Genomic DNA, 14,521 nt, shown 5'->3' with positions numbered 1-14,521 from the left:
CCAAAAGCCCACCAGCTGGCATCATTACCTGCAGTATTCTTGTTCAGCTAGGAGCACGTCCATGGCACCCCGCATTTTACTACAGTTGGGGTGAGCTTCTGGCTTTAAGCTTCGCACAGTGACAAATTGTCCATTCCATAGCAAGCTAGAAACAATGGTGTCAGAGACAATGGTGTTAGAGCTAGCTTTTGGATCCAAGCTATTTTTTGCACAAAGTTGTAATTCTAGAATTGTGCCCTACACATAAATGTCATAAATTGGAAACATGAAGGCACACAAGAACCACCACCCCCTGCTTCACTGAACAGAGAGGAAAAAAATATGCCATGCCCAGAGGGAGAGTTTGAAAAAGTCCCTTTTCTAGACTACAACATCTATATGCTGTATAATATGCTGGCTGGAGAATTTTGAGTGGTGCAGTCTAATGCAGAACCATTTCCAAGCTCTACCAAAGGCCAGTGCTGTTCATTTTCCTCCTAATGAAATCAATTGGGATGGGGAATGAGAAAGAAAATGGCTAGAAACAAAGCGCCCGTACACTTGGAGGTATGCTGTTTAAATGATGCATGCATCCTAAGAAGCCAGAAGCTGTGCCAAAGCTGTAGTCCAGTCCTTAGGACTGGAGCATGGCTTTGCGGTGTCTTCTGGCCTTTTAGGACGTGTATATCATTTAAACAGCATACCTCCAAAGTGGCCCGAAGCAGCTTTATTTTGGCTTGTCTGTACGGGCCCAAAGCTAGCCCCTTGGAAAGGATGCATCAACATTCTTAAAGCTTAGCTGTTTGTGTGTGTACATGTATGGACACAACTGTTATGTTTACTGCATGGTTTTGGGCCAGTAACCTTTTTGCCTCAACCTAGAATACCTAAACTGGTAGGACTTCAGAAGGGCAAATTAATTTTTTTAAAAAGAGGTTTGCCTAGAAATGGAAGTACTGTAGGTGACAAGATGACCAGAGGCCTTCCCTATAGTCAGCTGCCTCCCCAGATTTGGGTCTTGTAGTTTCTTCTAATGTGAGATCAATCAGTTATTAGTGTCAGAGATGGGATGTTGGCAGGTATAGGCCACAAAGAGAGAAAAATACAAATAATTTTTATGGCTTTACTTTCTCATGAGTGTGTATGGTCCATTCTCGTAGCTCCAGTCTGGCTCTCCTTGGCCCCTGATGAGGTTACTGCTGTCTACAATGAATATGAAGGCAGCCAACCCTGGCGGCTGGTATCTGCTTGGCCAGAGCTGAAAAAAGACAAAAATGAGTTATGAGCCAAGAGATTATGATTCATAATGAACTCCACCCTCCCAAGAAGCTTTCTTACTTGTCCATATCCTATAGCTGGCTCTTTAATGCTTCCAAACATTTTAGGGCTGTCTAGACTCCTGCAGCAAGAGAAATAAATAAAAGTAGGAGGGAAAAATATCTGCTGTACTTTCAGTCAAAGAGAAGATATTGTGGACAGTTTCTCTTCAGGCATCAAGCTCCTCACTTAAATGTACAGTAAAGGCTACAACCCAGAATCCATTTGCAGTTCTATTAACAGGCTTTGCATTTCAGTAGTTTCCAAATAACTGGTTCTTGATAAAGGCCAAGGAGCAAAAGAGAGTATCACACAATATTCAGCATTAGTAAAGACCATTTGGCTGTCTGTCTGCAACTTTCTTGTAAACTGAAATGCTCTGAAATATAACAAGGGGATATAGAGTTGCATAGGCATTTGATGTGATGACTTCCAGAAATGTTTCAGTGGAAGAAAATTACCTTGTCCATTTGTTCCATACATTTACCCTAATTCTATAAATAAATATCTGCTTGTGGGATTACAATGTTCAGGATTCACTGTGCCTTGAGAACATTTACTGTACTCTTCTTTTCTTATTGGCATACAAAACAAAAACTCTCTGAAGGGACATGAGTATTATTATGTCAAACTGATTCTTTTAGTATGCAGTCTTCTGTCTTAGCAGAATTTGATCAGAATCAAGAGAGAATTAATAGAGTGCGAACACTACACCATAACATAGATGGGCACTGGACAGATTTTTACCAGGAGGAAGATAAGAGCGATGACAAAGAAGAACGCAGGCTGCGTGGAGATGCTGCTAGAGCTTTTGAGTAGAGTGACTGGTCCACATGCTGTACTAGCATAGCCATCTGGCCACAACATTGCTGTATGAAGTCTATGACCTGGAAGCAACAAAAAGGAAAATGAATGAGATAGTAGGACAGCTCTTTACAACAGCCTTTAATTTAGTCGGCATTCTATATAACCATGGTAACCACAGGCAACAAGGAGATGTATGCAGACAAGTAAGCAGCTTGTTGGACAGAGAAAATACTCCATCCTTCCTTTGCCATCAGCCCAGAAGCTAAGAGGACTCTGAAGAAAGGACACCATGCTCCTTCACATGCTGCATGAAATGGGAAATGAAAGCAGGACTGAACTCTCCACTTCCAGCTCCTACCAGATTATTGTATATGAAATAAAATAAATTTTGTAAATTTATTTGCAAAGCTGTCTTATCAGTGATTGGTATCAATCTGATGGTCTCAGATTGATTTTGCTCACCTCAGTATTTTGCTCACTCCCATTTTGCTGGGCCCACTCTTTAGGTGTCCGGCCTTTTTGGTCATGGCATCGTAAATCACCCCCCGCTTGCAGAATGCTGCCAAGAAGCCTTTGGTGGCCAGAGAAAGCTGCTGCATGGACTGGGGTACTACCATCGTAGCAGCGGCTTGAGGAAAAGAATGGGAGAAAGAAGACATGTCAGGATGCACACAATAGTAAACAAGCAAAGTTCAGACAACTCTGATTTAGTGGAACCAGAAGAAGTGTTCTAGCTGAGTTTGCCACTGCACAAGAGTATCAATTCAACAAAGATTAAAGAGAGAGCAATTTGGACCCGGTGGCTTCCAATACTGGGACAACTTCTCCCAGTCACAATTTCTCTCATGTCCTTTTTTATGCTACAGAGCCCCAGTTAGAAGGACAGGACACTCCCTGTCTCCCTATGAACTGTAGAATATGACTTACAGTATACCTTCATAGACAACGCCTTTTTGCCTGGAAAAATTAACTGATTCAGGGCTGACGATTATATGATTTGAGGCATTCTCTCCTTAAAGGACCATCACTTTTGACTGAATTGACTAATCTGAAATGGCTTGTTTAGTACTTCAAAAGACCTTTCATTTTTGGAGAGATGCTGATACACTTGTAATTCTTCATTTGCTAAAGTTACTTTCCTCCAGGTCTGGAATTCATTCAAACTGCAATTGGAAATATCTGGTGGAAGAAACCTCTCCCCTTTCTTAAGGTGAGTAAAACTGTGTATAAAACAGCTGAGTCCTTGAAGCATGGCTGTCTGACTAGTGTGTACGCTTATTTGATAATGTGTGGCCTCAGAGGGAGATAAGCACAGGCATGCACAACTCCATCAATTGATGAACAGCCCCTCCTCCATCCCAACTGCCACTGTCCTGGCCTCAGAGGGAGAGAAAAGCAGCCAGCATCTGCTGGACTTAATTCCCCAACTGCTGTCCCATTTTGCTTGTGTGTCCAATATTTTTAGAGTGTAAGCCTGACAGCAGGGAACTGTCATATTAACAACTGTAAATTATATGATAATGATGATCATAATTGTGAAATACAGTATTTCAGGGAAATACTGGGGGTAATCCCATAGTCCGGAATACTAAAATATAAGCAAGCTCAGGATGGATGGGAGTTTCTGAAAAGGGAGATACTGAAGGCGCAATTTCAAACCGTTCCAGCAAGGAGGAAAAATGGGAGGTGTCTCAAGAAACCAGGATGGATGACTAGGGAACTTTAAACTGAACAAAGTTTTAAACACAGTATGTATAAGAAATGGGAAAAGGGGGAAATCACTAGGGAGGAATTCAAAAAAAAAGCTAGCACATATAGGGGTAAAGTCAGAAAAGCAAGAACCCAGCATGAGCTCAGGCTTGCTAGAGAGGTTAAAAACAATAAAAAGGGCTTCTTTGGGTATGTCTGTAGCAAAAGCAAGAAGGAAATGGTAAGGTTACTATGTAGAGAAGATGGCGAAATGCTAACGGGACAGACAAAAGGCACAAGGGATTTTCTGAGGCTGAGAGTGTGTGACTTGTCCAAAGTCATCTAGTAGTTTCCATGGCCGAGTAGGGATTTGAACCCTTGCCTCCAGAGTAATTGTCCTTCTAGTATATCTTCTCTTTATTAAAAGGGGATAAATAATCCTTGCTTTATCAAAGCTAATCTCCTTACAGCATTTAATTGTTTCTCCTCTCTATTACACTTGTCATGCTATGGCTGAAATCCAACATCCCCTCAGCATACCATAAATATCTGCATGTGAAGATACACTACAAGCACCCAATTGCTCCTATGCAGAATAACGATACTGCACAACACATATCAATGAGTAGATGTTGTTCCACAGTGCAGAACAGCAACACCACACAGCACATGTCAATCATTAGGTGCCATTGCATGATACATCACACAGTCATGATGCACAATATACAATGCACAACATGCAATGTACAGTGAATAACTGCAACACACAACTGCAACGTTGAAAGACAAGCTGCACTTTCACTGCTATCAGCAGGATATGTCTGTTGTACAATGGTGACTTTTTGGCCTCACATGTGTAGTGTGACTTATGCACGTGTATGACCCTAACTTGATAGCCAGCCAGCCTATAACTATAGAAGAAAGGAAAGTATGTGATAGAAGAAAGTGATAGTATTTCTCTTTAAAATTAATTTATGCATAAATCTGATGGGATATATGTGCTTGAATGGAAAAACAAAGGCCTTCTGTTTTAGGAAGTGCTAGAATGGACTTAACAGACTGCTTGAAGAACAGCTATTATTTAAACCCCTATTCTAGGAATTCTGTACCACTCACTGGTTGGGATTGGCACCAAAACTGAGAAATAGTCGGACAACAGCAGCACGTCCCAGTAGGGCAGCAAGATACAAACCGGTCTGTCCAGCGGTGTTGTGGCAATCCACATCCACACCTGAAGAAAATACATTAATTATAGATGAAAACTAGCAAGAAGTTTTTGTGGAAAGGATACAACGTAAAACCACATGTACAGTAGAGGCTGCGTCTCCCTTATCCTGAATTTAAAAAATCAGAAATATTCCAAAAACCAATACTTTTTTCATGGGTGGCTAAGATAAATGACACCTTTGTTTTCTGATGGCTCAATGTACATAAATTTTATTTCGTGCACAAAGCTATTAAAAATATTGTATAAAATTACCTATAGGGTATGTATGTAAGGTATATATGAAACGTAAATTAATTGCATATTTAGACTTGGGTGCGATCTCCAAGATTTCTCATTATGTATGTATATGCAAATACAGGTATTTCAAAATCTAAAAAAATAAAAAAAATCCTAAACATCTCTGGTCCCAAGCATTTCAGGTAAGGGAGACTCAACCTGTAGGTTCAATTTCAGTCAAGAGCAAATATCCATCTCTCCTGCTATACATGGAACGTAAAACATACACAGGGATGCAAATCTAAACTTTGCGCGCTTCCCCTCATTACTTATTTATTTATTTATGGTCATGTTGCAGACCAGTCAGCCCCCAAGATAGAAGATACCCATATTGAGATTACATTTTTTTGCCTTTACCTCTTTTCAGTAGCATCTTGGCCTTTTTGCTCTTTCCCTCCGTCGTGTGCCTGAGTAACTGTCCCTCCAGAGATTCAGGATCAGCTAAATAGCCCAAACCTACAGGGCAGTTTGGCGGAAGCACTGGCATCACACTAGAAAGAAACAATTTTTTTTTAATATAGAGAAAAGGTGGAAAATAATGTTGAAAAAAACAAACCAACAAACCAAAGAAACTCAAATTCTCAGCCTTGTTTGGCATAACCACTAGAGGCCCTTTCACACTACAGAATTATAGCATTACGATTCTACTTGATCTGCCATGGATCCAACCAAATGAATTGAAGTTTAGGGAGGAATGTTTTGAATTCTCAGGCAGAGCTCCTTCTAATGGCTCAATAAACTACAGATCCCATGATTACATAGGATATTGCCATGACAATTATTAAAGGGAAACCATAGTGCAATAATCCTGTAGTGTGAAAGGGCCCTAGAAGTGTCTGTACTCAGTTAAAGGGACAGAGAAGTGAAGTCAGGAAAGGTTCATCCATGTCTGTCTGTCTCTCATGGAAATCATAGCAGATTAATCATATAAAGCAAAGGTGGGCAAAATGGAGTCTTGGGGCCACATGTGTCTGTGTCCCCCAAAGATACTTTTGCAGTCCCCAACCCTCCATACTCTCAGGGTTGCATCTACATGTTACAGGAAAAAAATGCAGTTTGACACTTTAACTGACATGGCTCAATGCTATAGAATTCTGGGATCTGTAGTTTTGTGAGATGTTTAGCCTTCTCTGTCAGAGAGCTCTAGTGACACAACAGACTACAAATCCCAGGATTCTATTGCATTGAGCCACAACAATTAAAGCTGTATTAAACTGCATTAATTTTGCAGCGTGGCAGCAGCTCAGGTGTGGTCATTTACTTTCTAAATAGGTTGAGACTTCTACTTCCACCATTTAACACCAACAATTAGTCATTTTTCAAAACTAGAAGTGGACTTGCATCTAATTCCAAGGGATCTATTTTGTTATTTTAGGCGGCAAAACATCAACCCTTCAACCAACTTGCTACAGTTAACCATTCCTAATATAGACATTAAATAATTAAATAATTGGGGGGGGGGGAATTCTACAGAAAAAGCCAGCCTTTTGTATTTCATGAAAAGTTGTATTCCATGAAAACAAAAATGCATCCTCCTGATTCTATATGATCTTTGCAAGGCATGCCATTCAATCGTCTCTCTTTCACGACTTAGTAGCCCATTATAACCTTTAAAAATAATATAGGAATAGATCATTGTACATCATGGCTATTTAAAGAAAATAATTCTGGATATTCAAAATTCCTTGCCTCCTCCTTCTCCCTAGCTTATTTTTTTTAGCATTTTACATTAAGAGGAAATATATTGGGAACTACACCAGGTGCTGACTGCGGAACAGATCATTAGCTACTTATATCAAAAATTAGAGTAAAGCTGAAGAAAAACACAAAATTGTTCATCATAACAACATATGATCTGAACCTTCTCTCAAGAGAATGTACAGAAAATGTAAGAAATGGATTTGCATTATTAAGTATTAAGACTGGGAACCAAAAGCACTATGGTCAGAAGCCAGGGACATAACCAAGGAAGAATGTAAGAATGGACAAAAAGAAAAAGAAGGAACAATGGATAAGAGATGGAATGCTTCAAGCACTAAAGGAGAGAAACAAAAGGAGACAGAAATAAAATCAGAACCACGAACACAATTGTTCAATAACTAGTGTGCAAAGATAAAGAGAACTACTATAATAATGCAGAGAGATAGAAGACAGTAACAAATAAGGAAGGTCTCTTCCACAAGATCCAGGAACTCAAAGGAAAGTTCAAACCAAGGATGGGGATGCTATACTATCAGAAGAAGAACACATCACACAATCAAGAAGATATAAAAAGGTGGTTGAAGAGCTATATGGCTTGCATCCTTCTGAGGTCACTAAAATGAGTACTCAGCTTGTTGGGAGCAATTGGCCTACACCCTTAAACTGCTTAGGGAGTGCTTTAGTGCACTGAAAAGCGGTATAGAAATGTACTTGCTATTGTTATATTAAAGAGATGATGAAATTGATGACACATTGAATGAAGAACCATATGAAGGAAATAATATACAGAAGAGCTATATAAAAGTGATGAACAAATGAATGATACATGGAATGAAGAACAATTTGAAGATGAACCCCAAAATCTAGAAAGTGAGGTGGAACCTGCACAATGAGGGGAAGAATAAATCATCAGGAACAGATAATATTCCAAAAGCAGTACAGGATAGGTTTTTTTGGAGATGTCTCATCCATAGGGTTGCCATAAGTCGGGGTTGACTTAAAGGTAGTAAACAACAACATATTGGAAAGTGGGGTGGGATGCCCTTCTCTTGAACTCAGGGCAAGCCTTACAGAAGAATCCAATTTATATTTAGAATTGGCCCTCCATATCCATGCATTTTTTATCCATGGCTTCAAGCATATACTGTATATAAAAATGTTAAAAACCAAACCTTGATTTTGCCATTTTATATAAGGGATGCCATTTTATTGTCCATTGTATTTAATGAGACTTGAGCATCCACAAATTTTGGTACCCACAGGAGGTTCTGGAATCAAACCCCAGCGGATACCAAGGGCCCATTGTACCCAGAAGAAAATCTTATGGCTTTCATTGACATATATTCCCAAGTAAGTGGACATGGAGGTGCAAACCTATGGATACTTATATGGGAGCTTATTGCATTAATTCTGTGTAATCGTGGGTAGGATTATGCTGTAACTTCCTTCGTTCCAATGACAGGTCTGTTCATTAATCAGTTTGTCAGGCAGAAGAGCATAGCTTCTCACCAGGTATGGGTGCATCTACTTTAGAAATAATGCAGTTTGACACCATCTTAACTGCCAGAATTCTGGTATTTGTAGTTTTGTGAGGCACCAGCATTCTTTGGCAGCGCAGGCTAAAAACCTTGTAAAACTACAAATCCCAGGATTACAAATCCCAGAATGGAACTACAAAATTTCATTATATCTGCAGTGTACATGCACCAATGTTGTCATGCTGAATTGCACTGTGTCTTGGATGTGCATGTGTGCACTGTGTGCCTTCAACTAATTTCTTATGGCGACTCTATGGAGTTTATCACACTGGGGCTAATATTGGCATTAAAGAGAGATTAAAGTGCATTAAAAGAATCCCACAAATAAAGTGAAAATGGCAAGTAATCGCACAAATGAGTGTCACATGCAATTGTGCAAATAAAGTGATATCAAAAATGCATTGTTGCTGAAATCCTGAAAGTAAAAATATGTGTTTTAATGTTTCTTTGTGACCACTTTAATAGCGGGTCTTGTGCAATGTCATGTGAAATCATTTCATGTAATTATGCGATTTTCCTGGGATATTCCCGGGATAAACTTCCAATCTCCTTCGTGTGATAAACTCGTAAGACTCTATCATGGTTTTTTGTGACATGATGTGTTCAGAAGAGGTGTGCCAGTGCCTTTCCTTGAAGCTGAGAGAATGTGACTTGCCCAAGGTCACCCAGTGAGTTTCTACAGTCAAATAGGAATCAAACTCTGGTTCAACATTCAAGCCATTACAGAACACAGGCCAAGGGTGAAATGTAACATACTGCTTTCTCTCTGGCCTTTTTTATAGGACTACAAATGGGCTTGGTTTTATGTATTCCACTCTACATTTCTAATACAAATTCAAAACCTGCCGGAATGCTCTACTTGCAAATACTGAGCGCTAAGAGCAATGTTCTTCACATGCACACAGAGGTCTTTTTTTATTGGGAGGGGGGATAATTTCTTCTTTGAATTAAAATCTCTGTATGCCCTGGAGCTGCCAGTTTACAAGAGGGAGTGTGGGAATCTACAAACGGCAGAGGTTTCAAGATAGGTTCAGGGCAAAAGACAAAATGTGAATGCACTAAAATCAATGGCTCCCAAACTTTGGCCCTTCAGATATCTTGGACCAAAACCCCTGGAGGACCAAAGTTTGCAAATCACTGCACTAAACCGTAGTCTGAATGTGATAAACTTTATTATTTATTTATGAAATTAATTAAATTAATTAAATCTGCACCCCACCTTTGTCCCAAAATGGGATTCGAAGTAGGTTACTCTCTTTCTTTCAAATACTGTATATATATGTAAGGCTGGTAACTATATATGTGTGTGTGTGTATCTATAGTCCAGCCTAACTTTTATCCAAAACCCCTAGAGGACAAAGTTTGCGAATCACTGCACTAAATCACAGCTTGAATGTGAGAAGCTTTTTATTATTTATTTATGTAATTAATTAAATTATTAAATTAATTAAATCTGCACCCCACCTTTGTCCCAAAATGAGATTCGAAACAGGTTACTCTCTTTCTTTCAAATATATATATGTAAGGCAGGTAACTGTCTAATTTACCATTTTGTATGCCGCTCTGAGAGCCTTTCTAGCTGAAGAGCAGGGTATACCCTAAATAATAGTAATAATAATAATAATAATAATAATAATAATAATAATAATAATAATGTGTATATGTATGTGTATATAGCCCAGCTAAACTTTTATCCAAAACCCCTAGAGGACCAAAGTTTGAGAATCGCTGCACTAAATCATAACCTGAATGTGATAAAACTTTTATTATTTATTTATGAAATTAATTAAATCTGCAACCCACATTTGTCCCAAAATGGCACTCAAAGCAGGTTACTCTCTTTCTTTCATATATATATATATATATATATAATATAATATGTGTGTGGTTGTGTGTGTATATAAAATATCTAGCTAAATTTTTATCCAAAACCCCTAAACTACCAAGTTTCTGAACCACTGTGCTAAATCATAACCTGAATGTGATAAACTGTTTATTTATTCACTTAACTATACTTGTTAAATTTGCATCCCACCTTTGTCCCAAATGGGACTTGAAGCAGGTTACTCTCTTTCTTTCAAATATATATGTAAAGCAGGTAACTCTCTCTCTTCATTATATTATAATTATATCTATATATATAGTCTAAAACTTTTATCCAAAAAACTCCTGGAAGACCAACATTTGCGAATCAATGATGTGATTAAATGTTTAATTTATTCATTAACTAATTAACTAACTTGTTAAATTTGCACCCCCTTTGTCCCCAAAATGGGATCTGAGGCAGGCTACACACCTATATAAATTATTATATATAAAACTATGTGTGTGTATGTGCGCGCATAATGCGCGCACACTACACACCACTATTTTTTATATATAATAATTTATATGTTGTAGCCTGCCTCAGATCCCATTTGGGGACATTATATATATTATATTTAAAGTCCAGCTAAACTTCTATCCTTTCAGCCAGGCTTTATAATAGATTTGCACAAAGAAGCTTGCAGCCCTGGAGCCAACAACTGGAAGGCAACATTCACACCCAAGAGCAGAATGTCTACTTCAGACTCATTGTCTACCTCTCCAGATTTAAGACCCTTTTTTTATTTCATTTCATTTCAAGGCATTTCGCCTTATTATTGGAGGAGGAGGAGGACTGAAAGGCAGAGCACAACAAACAACAACACTGAACCCAGCTGCTGCTGCCACCTCTTGGATTTGAAATAAACCATGCGCTATGGCGGCGAATCTGATGGCTGGCCGGAAACGGCCAACGAGGGGAGGGGGAGCCCAACGGCGTCGCAAGGGAAAGTCTGTCAGTTAAAAAGGCGATGCGCCGTGCAAGGTTCCTCCAGGCATTTTTTTAAGGTTTTATCTCTATATAATTCAGAATTAATATATAGTGGTTAGACTCAGCTTTAACTGCCAGGGTTCTGTGCTATGGAATTCTGGGAGTTGTAGTTCTGCCTTCTCTGGTCCAAAACACATTGCAGAAATAGCCCACTTTGAGACAGCTTCAACCTGCCCTGGCTCAGTGCTATTAGGGATCCTGGGAATTGTAGTGTATTGTGACAGAGCCCTCTCTAAACAGAGAACGGCTCAATGGCTCTCACACAAGTACACTTCCCAGGATTCCTTAGTACTGAGCCAGGGTTTCAAACCAGGTTATTTCTGGGGTGTTTGGACCAGAGAAGGCTAAATGTCTTGCAGAACTACAAATCTCAGAATTTCCATAGCATGGAGCCATGGCAGTTAAAGCCTGTCAAGCTGCATTAATACTGCAGTGTGGTGGCATCGACTGCAGAAATAATTCAGTTTGAGACTGCTTTAAACTGCCCTAGCTCAACTGCTAGGGAATCCTGGATAGTGTAGTTTATTGTGGCACCAGAGCTCTCTCTGACAGAGGAGGCTAGATGTCTCAAACACTACGGTTCCCAGTTTCCTAGCACTGAACCAGAACATTTACAGCAGTCTGTATTTCTGCAGTGTGTTTTGAGTCATCCCCATCAAAATGTGCTTGAGATGGTTGTTAGGACTGAGAAAAGTAACTACCCATAGATCTTAAAAATCTAAGTCTTCTCATATGGGCAAATGAAGCAGCCTGGTCCTTCAGTATTGTTTTCTTAACTTTTGTTTACTGACATATGGCAACCCTAAGGCAAACCTTTCTTGGTAAGTTGCTAGAGGAGTTTGCCACTGCCATCCTCTGAGGCTGAGAAGTGTGACTTGCCCAAGGTCACCCAATGTGTTTACATGGTCAAGCCAGGAGCTGCCTCTGTCTTCAGAGTCATAGTCTAACGCTCAAACTATCGCCCACACACATCATCATCCTCATCATCCCACCCTTCTCCCAAGACTCGGACTCAGGGCAGCTTATAACATTAAAAAGACAATACCAGTAACAAAAATTGTGGACCGCTCAAGTCCATTAATATAATTGGCATAGCAAATGGTGTCCTTATAAAAAATGGAAAATCAAGGATTGATATTTGAACTTTATACTTTTTTGGAACATTTTAAACCGTGGATGCTTGAATCCATGTATAAAAAAATCTGTGTATAAGAAGGCCAAACTGTAGAAAAAAACCCGCAAATGTGGAAGTTTTTCACACGCATTTCTGCAAAACAGAAATAACGCAAAATAAAGCAAATGTAAAGGGGGCAAAAATGACACCTTTTACTTTCAGAACTTCCCAACAGAAAAAGGTGTTCATTTTTGTCCCTTTTACATTCGCTTTATTTCCCATTATTTCTGTTTTGCACGAGAAACTTGTGAAAACCTCCTGTATTTGCGGGCTTTTCTACTTTAAATCTACTTTAAATCCCATTTTTGAGCGGGATTCCTCTAGTATGATAAGGTCCTAAATCAGGCAACAGAGAAAAAGAGAAAGAGAAAGGCACTAACTAGGCAGTTAATTCGACCTTTGTTGAAGATAGGTATTTCCAAGAAGATGGTTGCTCCAATTCATTGTCGCAAGATGGGCCAAGGTTCAAATGAGATTAATTAGCACACAAAGTATGTCTCTCTTCAGGCTACTGCGATGGATCTCCAGGGTTACAGGGAAAACAGTGCAGTTATCTCTGGGTAGCAGACGAATGCTGGCAAGAGAACACTCCATCTTGTAGAATGTGATGAAGCAGCTTCACATTATATGTCCCCCCATTTGCCCCTCACACCCTCCTCCTAATATGCATTATATGGGTATCCCTCATCAGGAGGAGGGAAAAGCTTGTCCTGGCAGCTATTATAAAGGGATGGCCCCTGATTTGAGGCAGGAAAGCCTTTCCTTTTATATAGACTGAACAAGAGGACCAAACAAACAAGCAAAACAAAAAGAAAAATCCTGTATTTTGGGTGTGTGGGTCCTTCTTAAAGACAGAAACGTGTCATTGTGTAATGTACGAAATATGGACAATAAGCTACATTAACGGAGAAGCACATATATTATGTTCCAAAACACACTGCGCAGAAATAATCCAGTTAAGACCGCTTTAACTGCCCTGGCTCACTGTGCTAGTGCTAGGTTCCTGGGAATTGTAGTTTATGTGGCACCAGAGCTCTCTCTGACAGAGAGGCTAAACTGTCTCACAAACACTACACGTTCAAAGAATCCCTAGCAATTAGTTCAGGGCAGTTAAAGTGGCCTTCAACGGGGATTGTTTCTGCAGTGTGTTTTGGAACAGTTGATACGTAGAGAGATCTTGTAGCACCTTTGAGACTAATCAAAAGAAGGAAATTGGCAGCATGAGCTTTCGTTAGACTTCAGTCTACTACCTCAGATGCATTTGGGGAATGTATCTAAGAAAGGAGACTGAAGTCTAAAAGCTCATGCTGCCAATTCTTTCTTTCAGTTAGTCTCAAAAGTGCTACAAGACAAGATCTCTCTACATACGTGATTTCACAGACTAACATGGCTATGTCTTTCAATATGTTGAGCCTCCCTACCGGAATCTTGAAATATTCCAAAATGTCCTCATGGCTGGGTTGAGATAGTGACATCTTGCTTTTCTGATGTTCAGTGTTACACAAACTTTGTTTCATGACCATAACTATTGAAAATTACTGTGTGTCAAATTAGCGAGGCTTTTATAGGTGATATGAAACATAAAGAATGTTATGTTTAAGCTGGTTGGGTCCCATCTCCAAGATATATCTTTATGTATATTCATGTATTCAATGTCTGAGAAACTCCGAAATTCAAAAACCTTTTGGTCCTAAGCATTTTGGGGAAGACTAGAGAGATCAGCCTTTCTTTCATTTGGTGTTGAGGTAGAAACACAAAATTTGTCACATAATTGATTTCTAATCGTCACTCTTCCGAATATTTCATGATTTTTCTACTGTCCCTTACTGCTTTTTTGAAAACCTGGCACAACTAGGTAGTATCAATATGATGGAGAAGTATGGGAAAACAAGAATGCAAAGACCGGTTTGCTTCCTGAACCCCTCACCAGTGACACAATGAAGCCCATTTTAGACCTT

At 39.4% G+C, this 14,521-nt stretch overlaps 1 protein-coding gene across 5 annotated transcripts in view; it reads right to left on the bottom strand.

Moving 5' to 3' along the window:
• LOC121920241 (inactive serine/threonine-protein kinase TEX14-like) overlaps positions 1–13,070 on the bottom strand; it is a 33,124-nt gene extending 20,054 nt beyond the window's left edge. The window contains exons 1-8 of one of the 5 annotated variants that reach the window (XM_042447334.1): positions 12,961–13,070; positions 5,654–5,787; positions 4,909–5,023; positions 2,566–2,731; positions 2,044–2,183; positions 1,318–1,378; positions 1,107–1,237; positions 29–145 (exon numbers count right to left, since the gene is read on the bottom strand). In XM_042447334.1, coding sequence (XP_042303268.1) covers positions 29–145; positions 1,107–1,237; positions 1,318–1,378; positions 2,044–2,183; positions 2,566–2,731; positions 4,909–5,023; positions 5,654–5,787; positions 12,961–13,007 — 911 coding nt within the window. In that variant the 5' untranslated portion in view covers positions 13,008–13,070. Of the gene's footprint in view, positions 1–28; positions 146–1,106; positions 1,238–1,317; positions 1,379–2,043; positions 2,184–2,565; positions 2,732–4,908; positions 5,024–5,653; positions 5,788–6,311; positions 6,330–8,169; positions 8,198–9,754; positions 9,813–11,117; positions 11,254–12,960 lie in introns of those variants that run through there. The other 4 variants (XM_042447336.1, XM_042447337.1, XM_042447335.1 and 1 more) reach the window with 4 other exon arrangements.
• Between the last annotated feature and the right edge of the window lie 1,451 nt (positions 13,071–14,521).

Source organism: Sceloporus undulatus, chromosome 2 (genome assembly GCF_019175285.1).
Source record: "Sceloporus undulatus isolate JIND9_A2432 ecotype Alabama chromosome 2, SceUnd_v1.1, whole genome shotgun sequence".
Classification (NCBI taxonomy): domain Eukaryota; kingdom Metazoa; phylum Chordata; class Lepidosauria; order Squamata; family Phrynosomatidae; genus Sceloporus; species Sceloporus undulatus.
The sequence above is the reverse complement of the archived record's forward strand: the minus strand, read 5'-3'. Positions and strand labels throughout refer to the sequence as shown.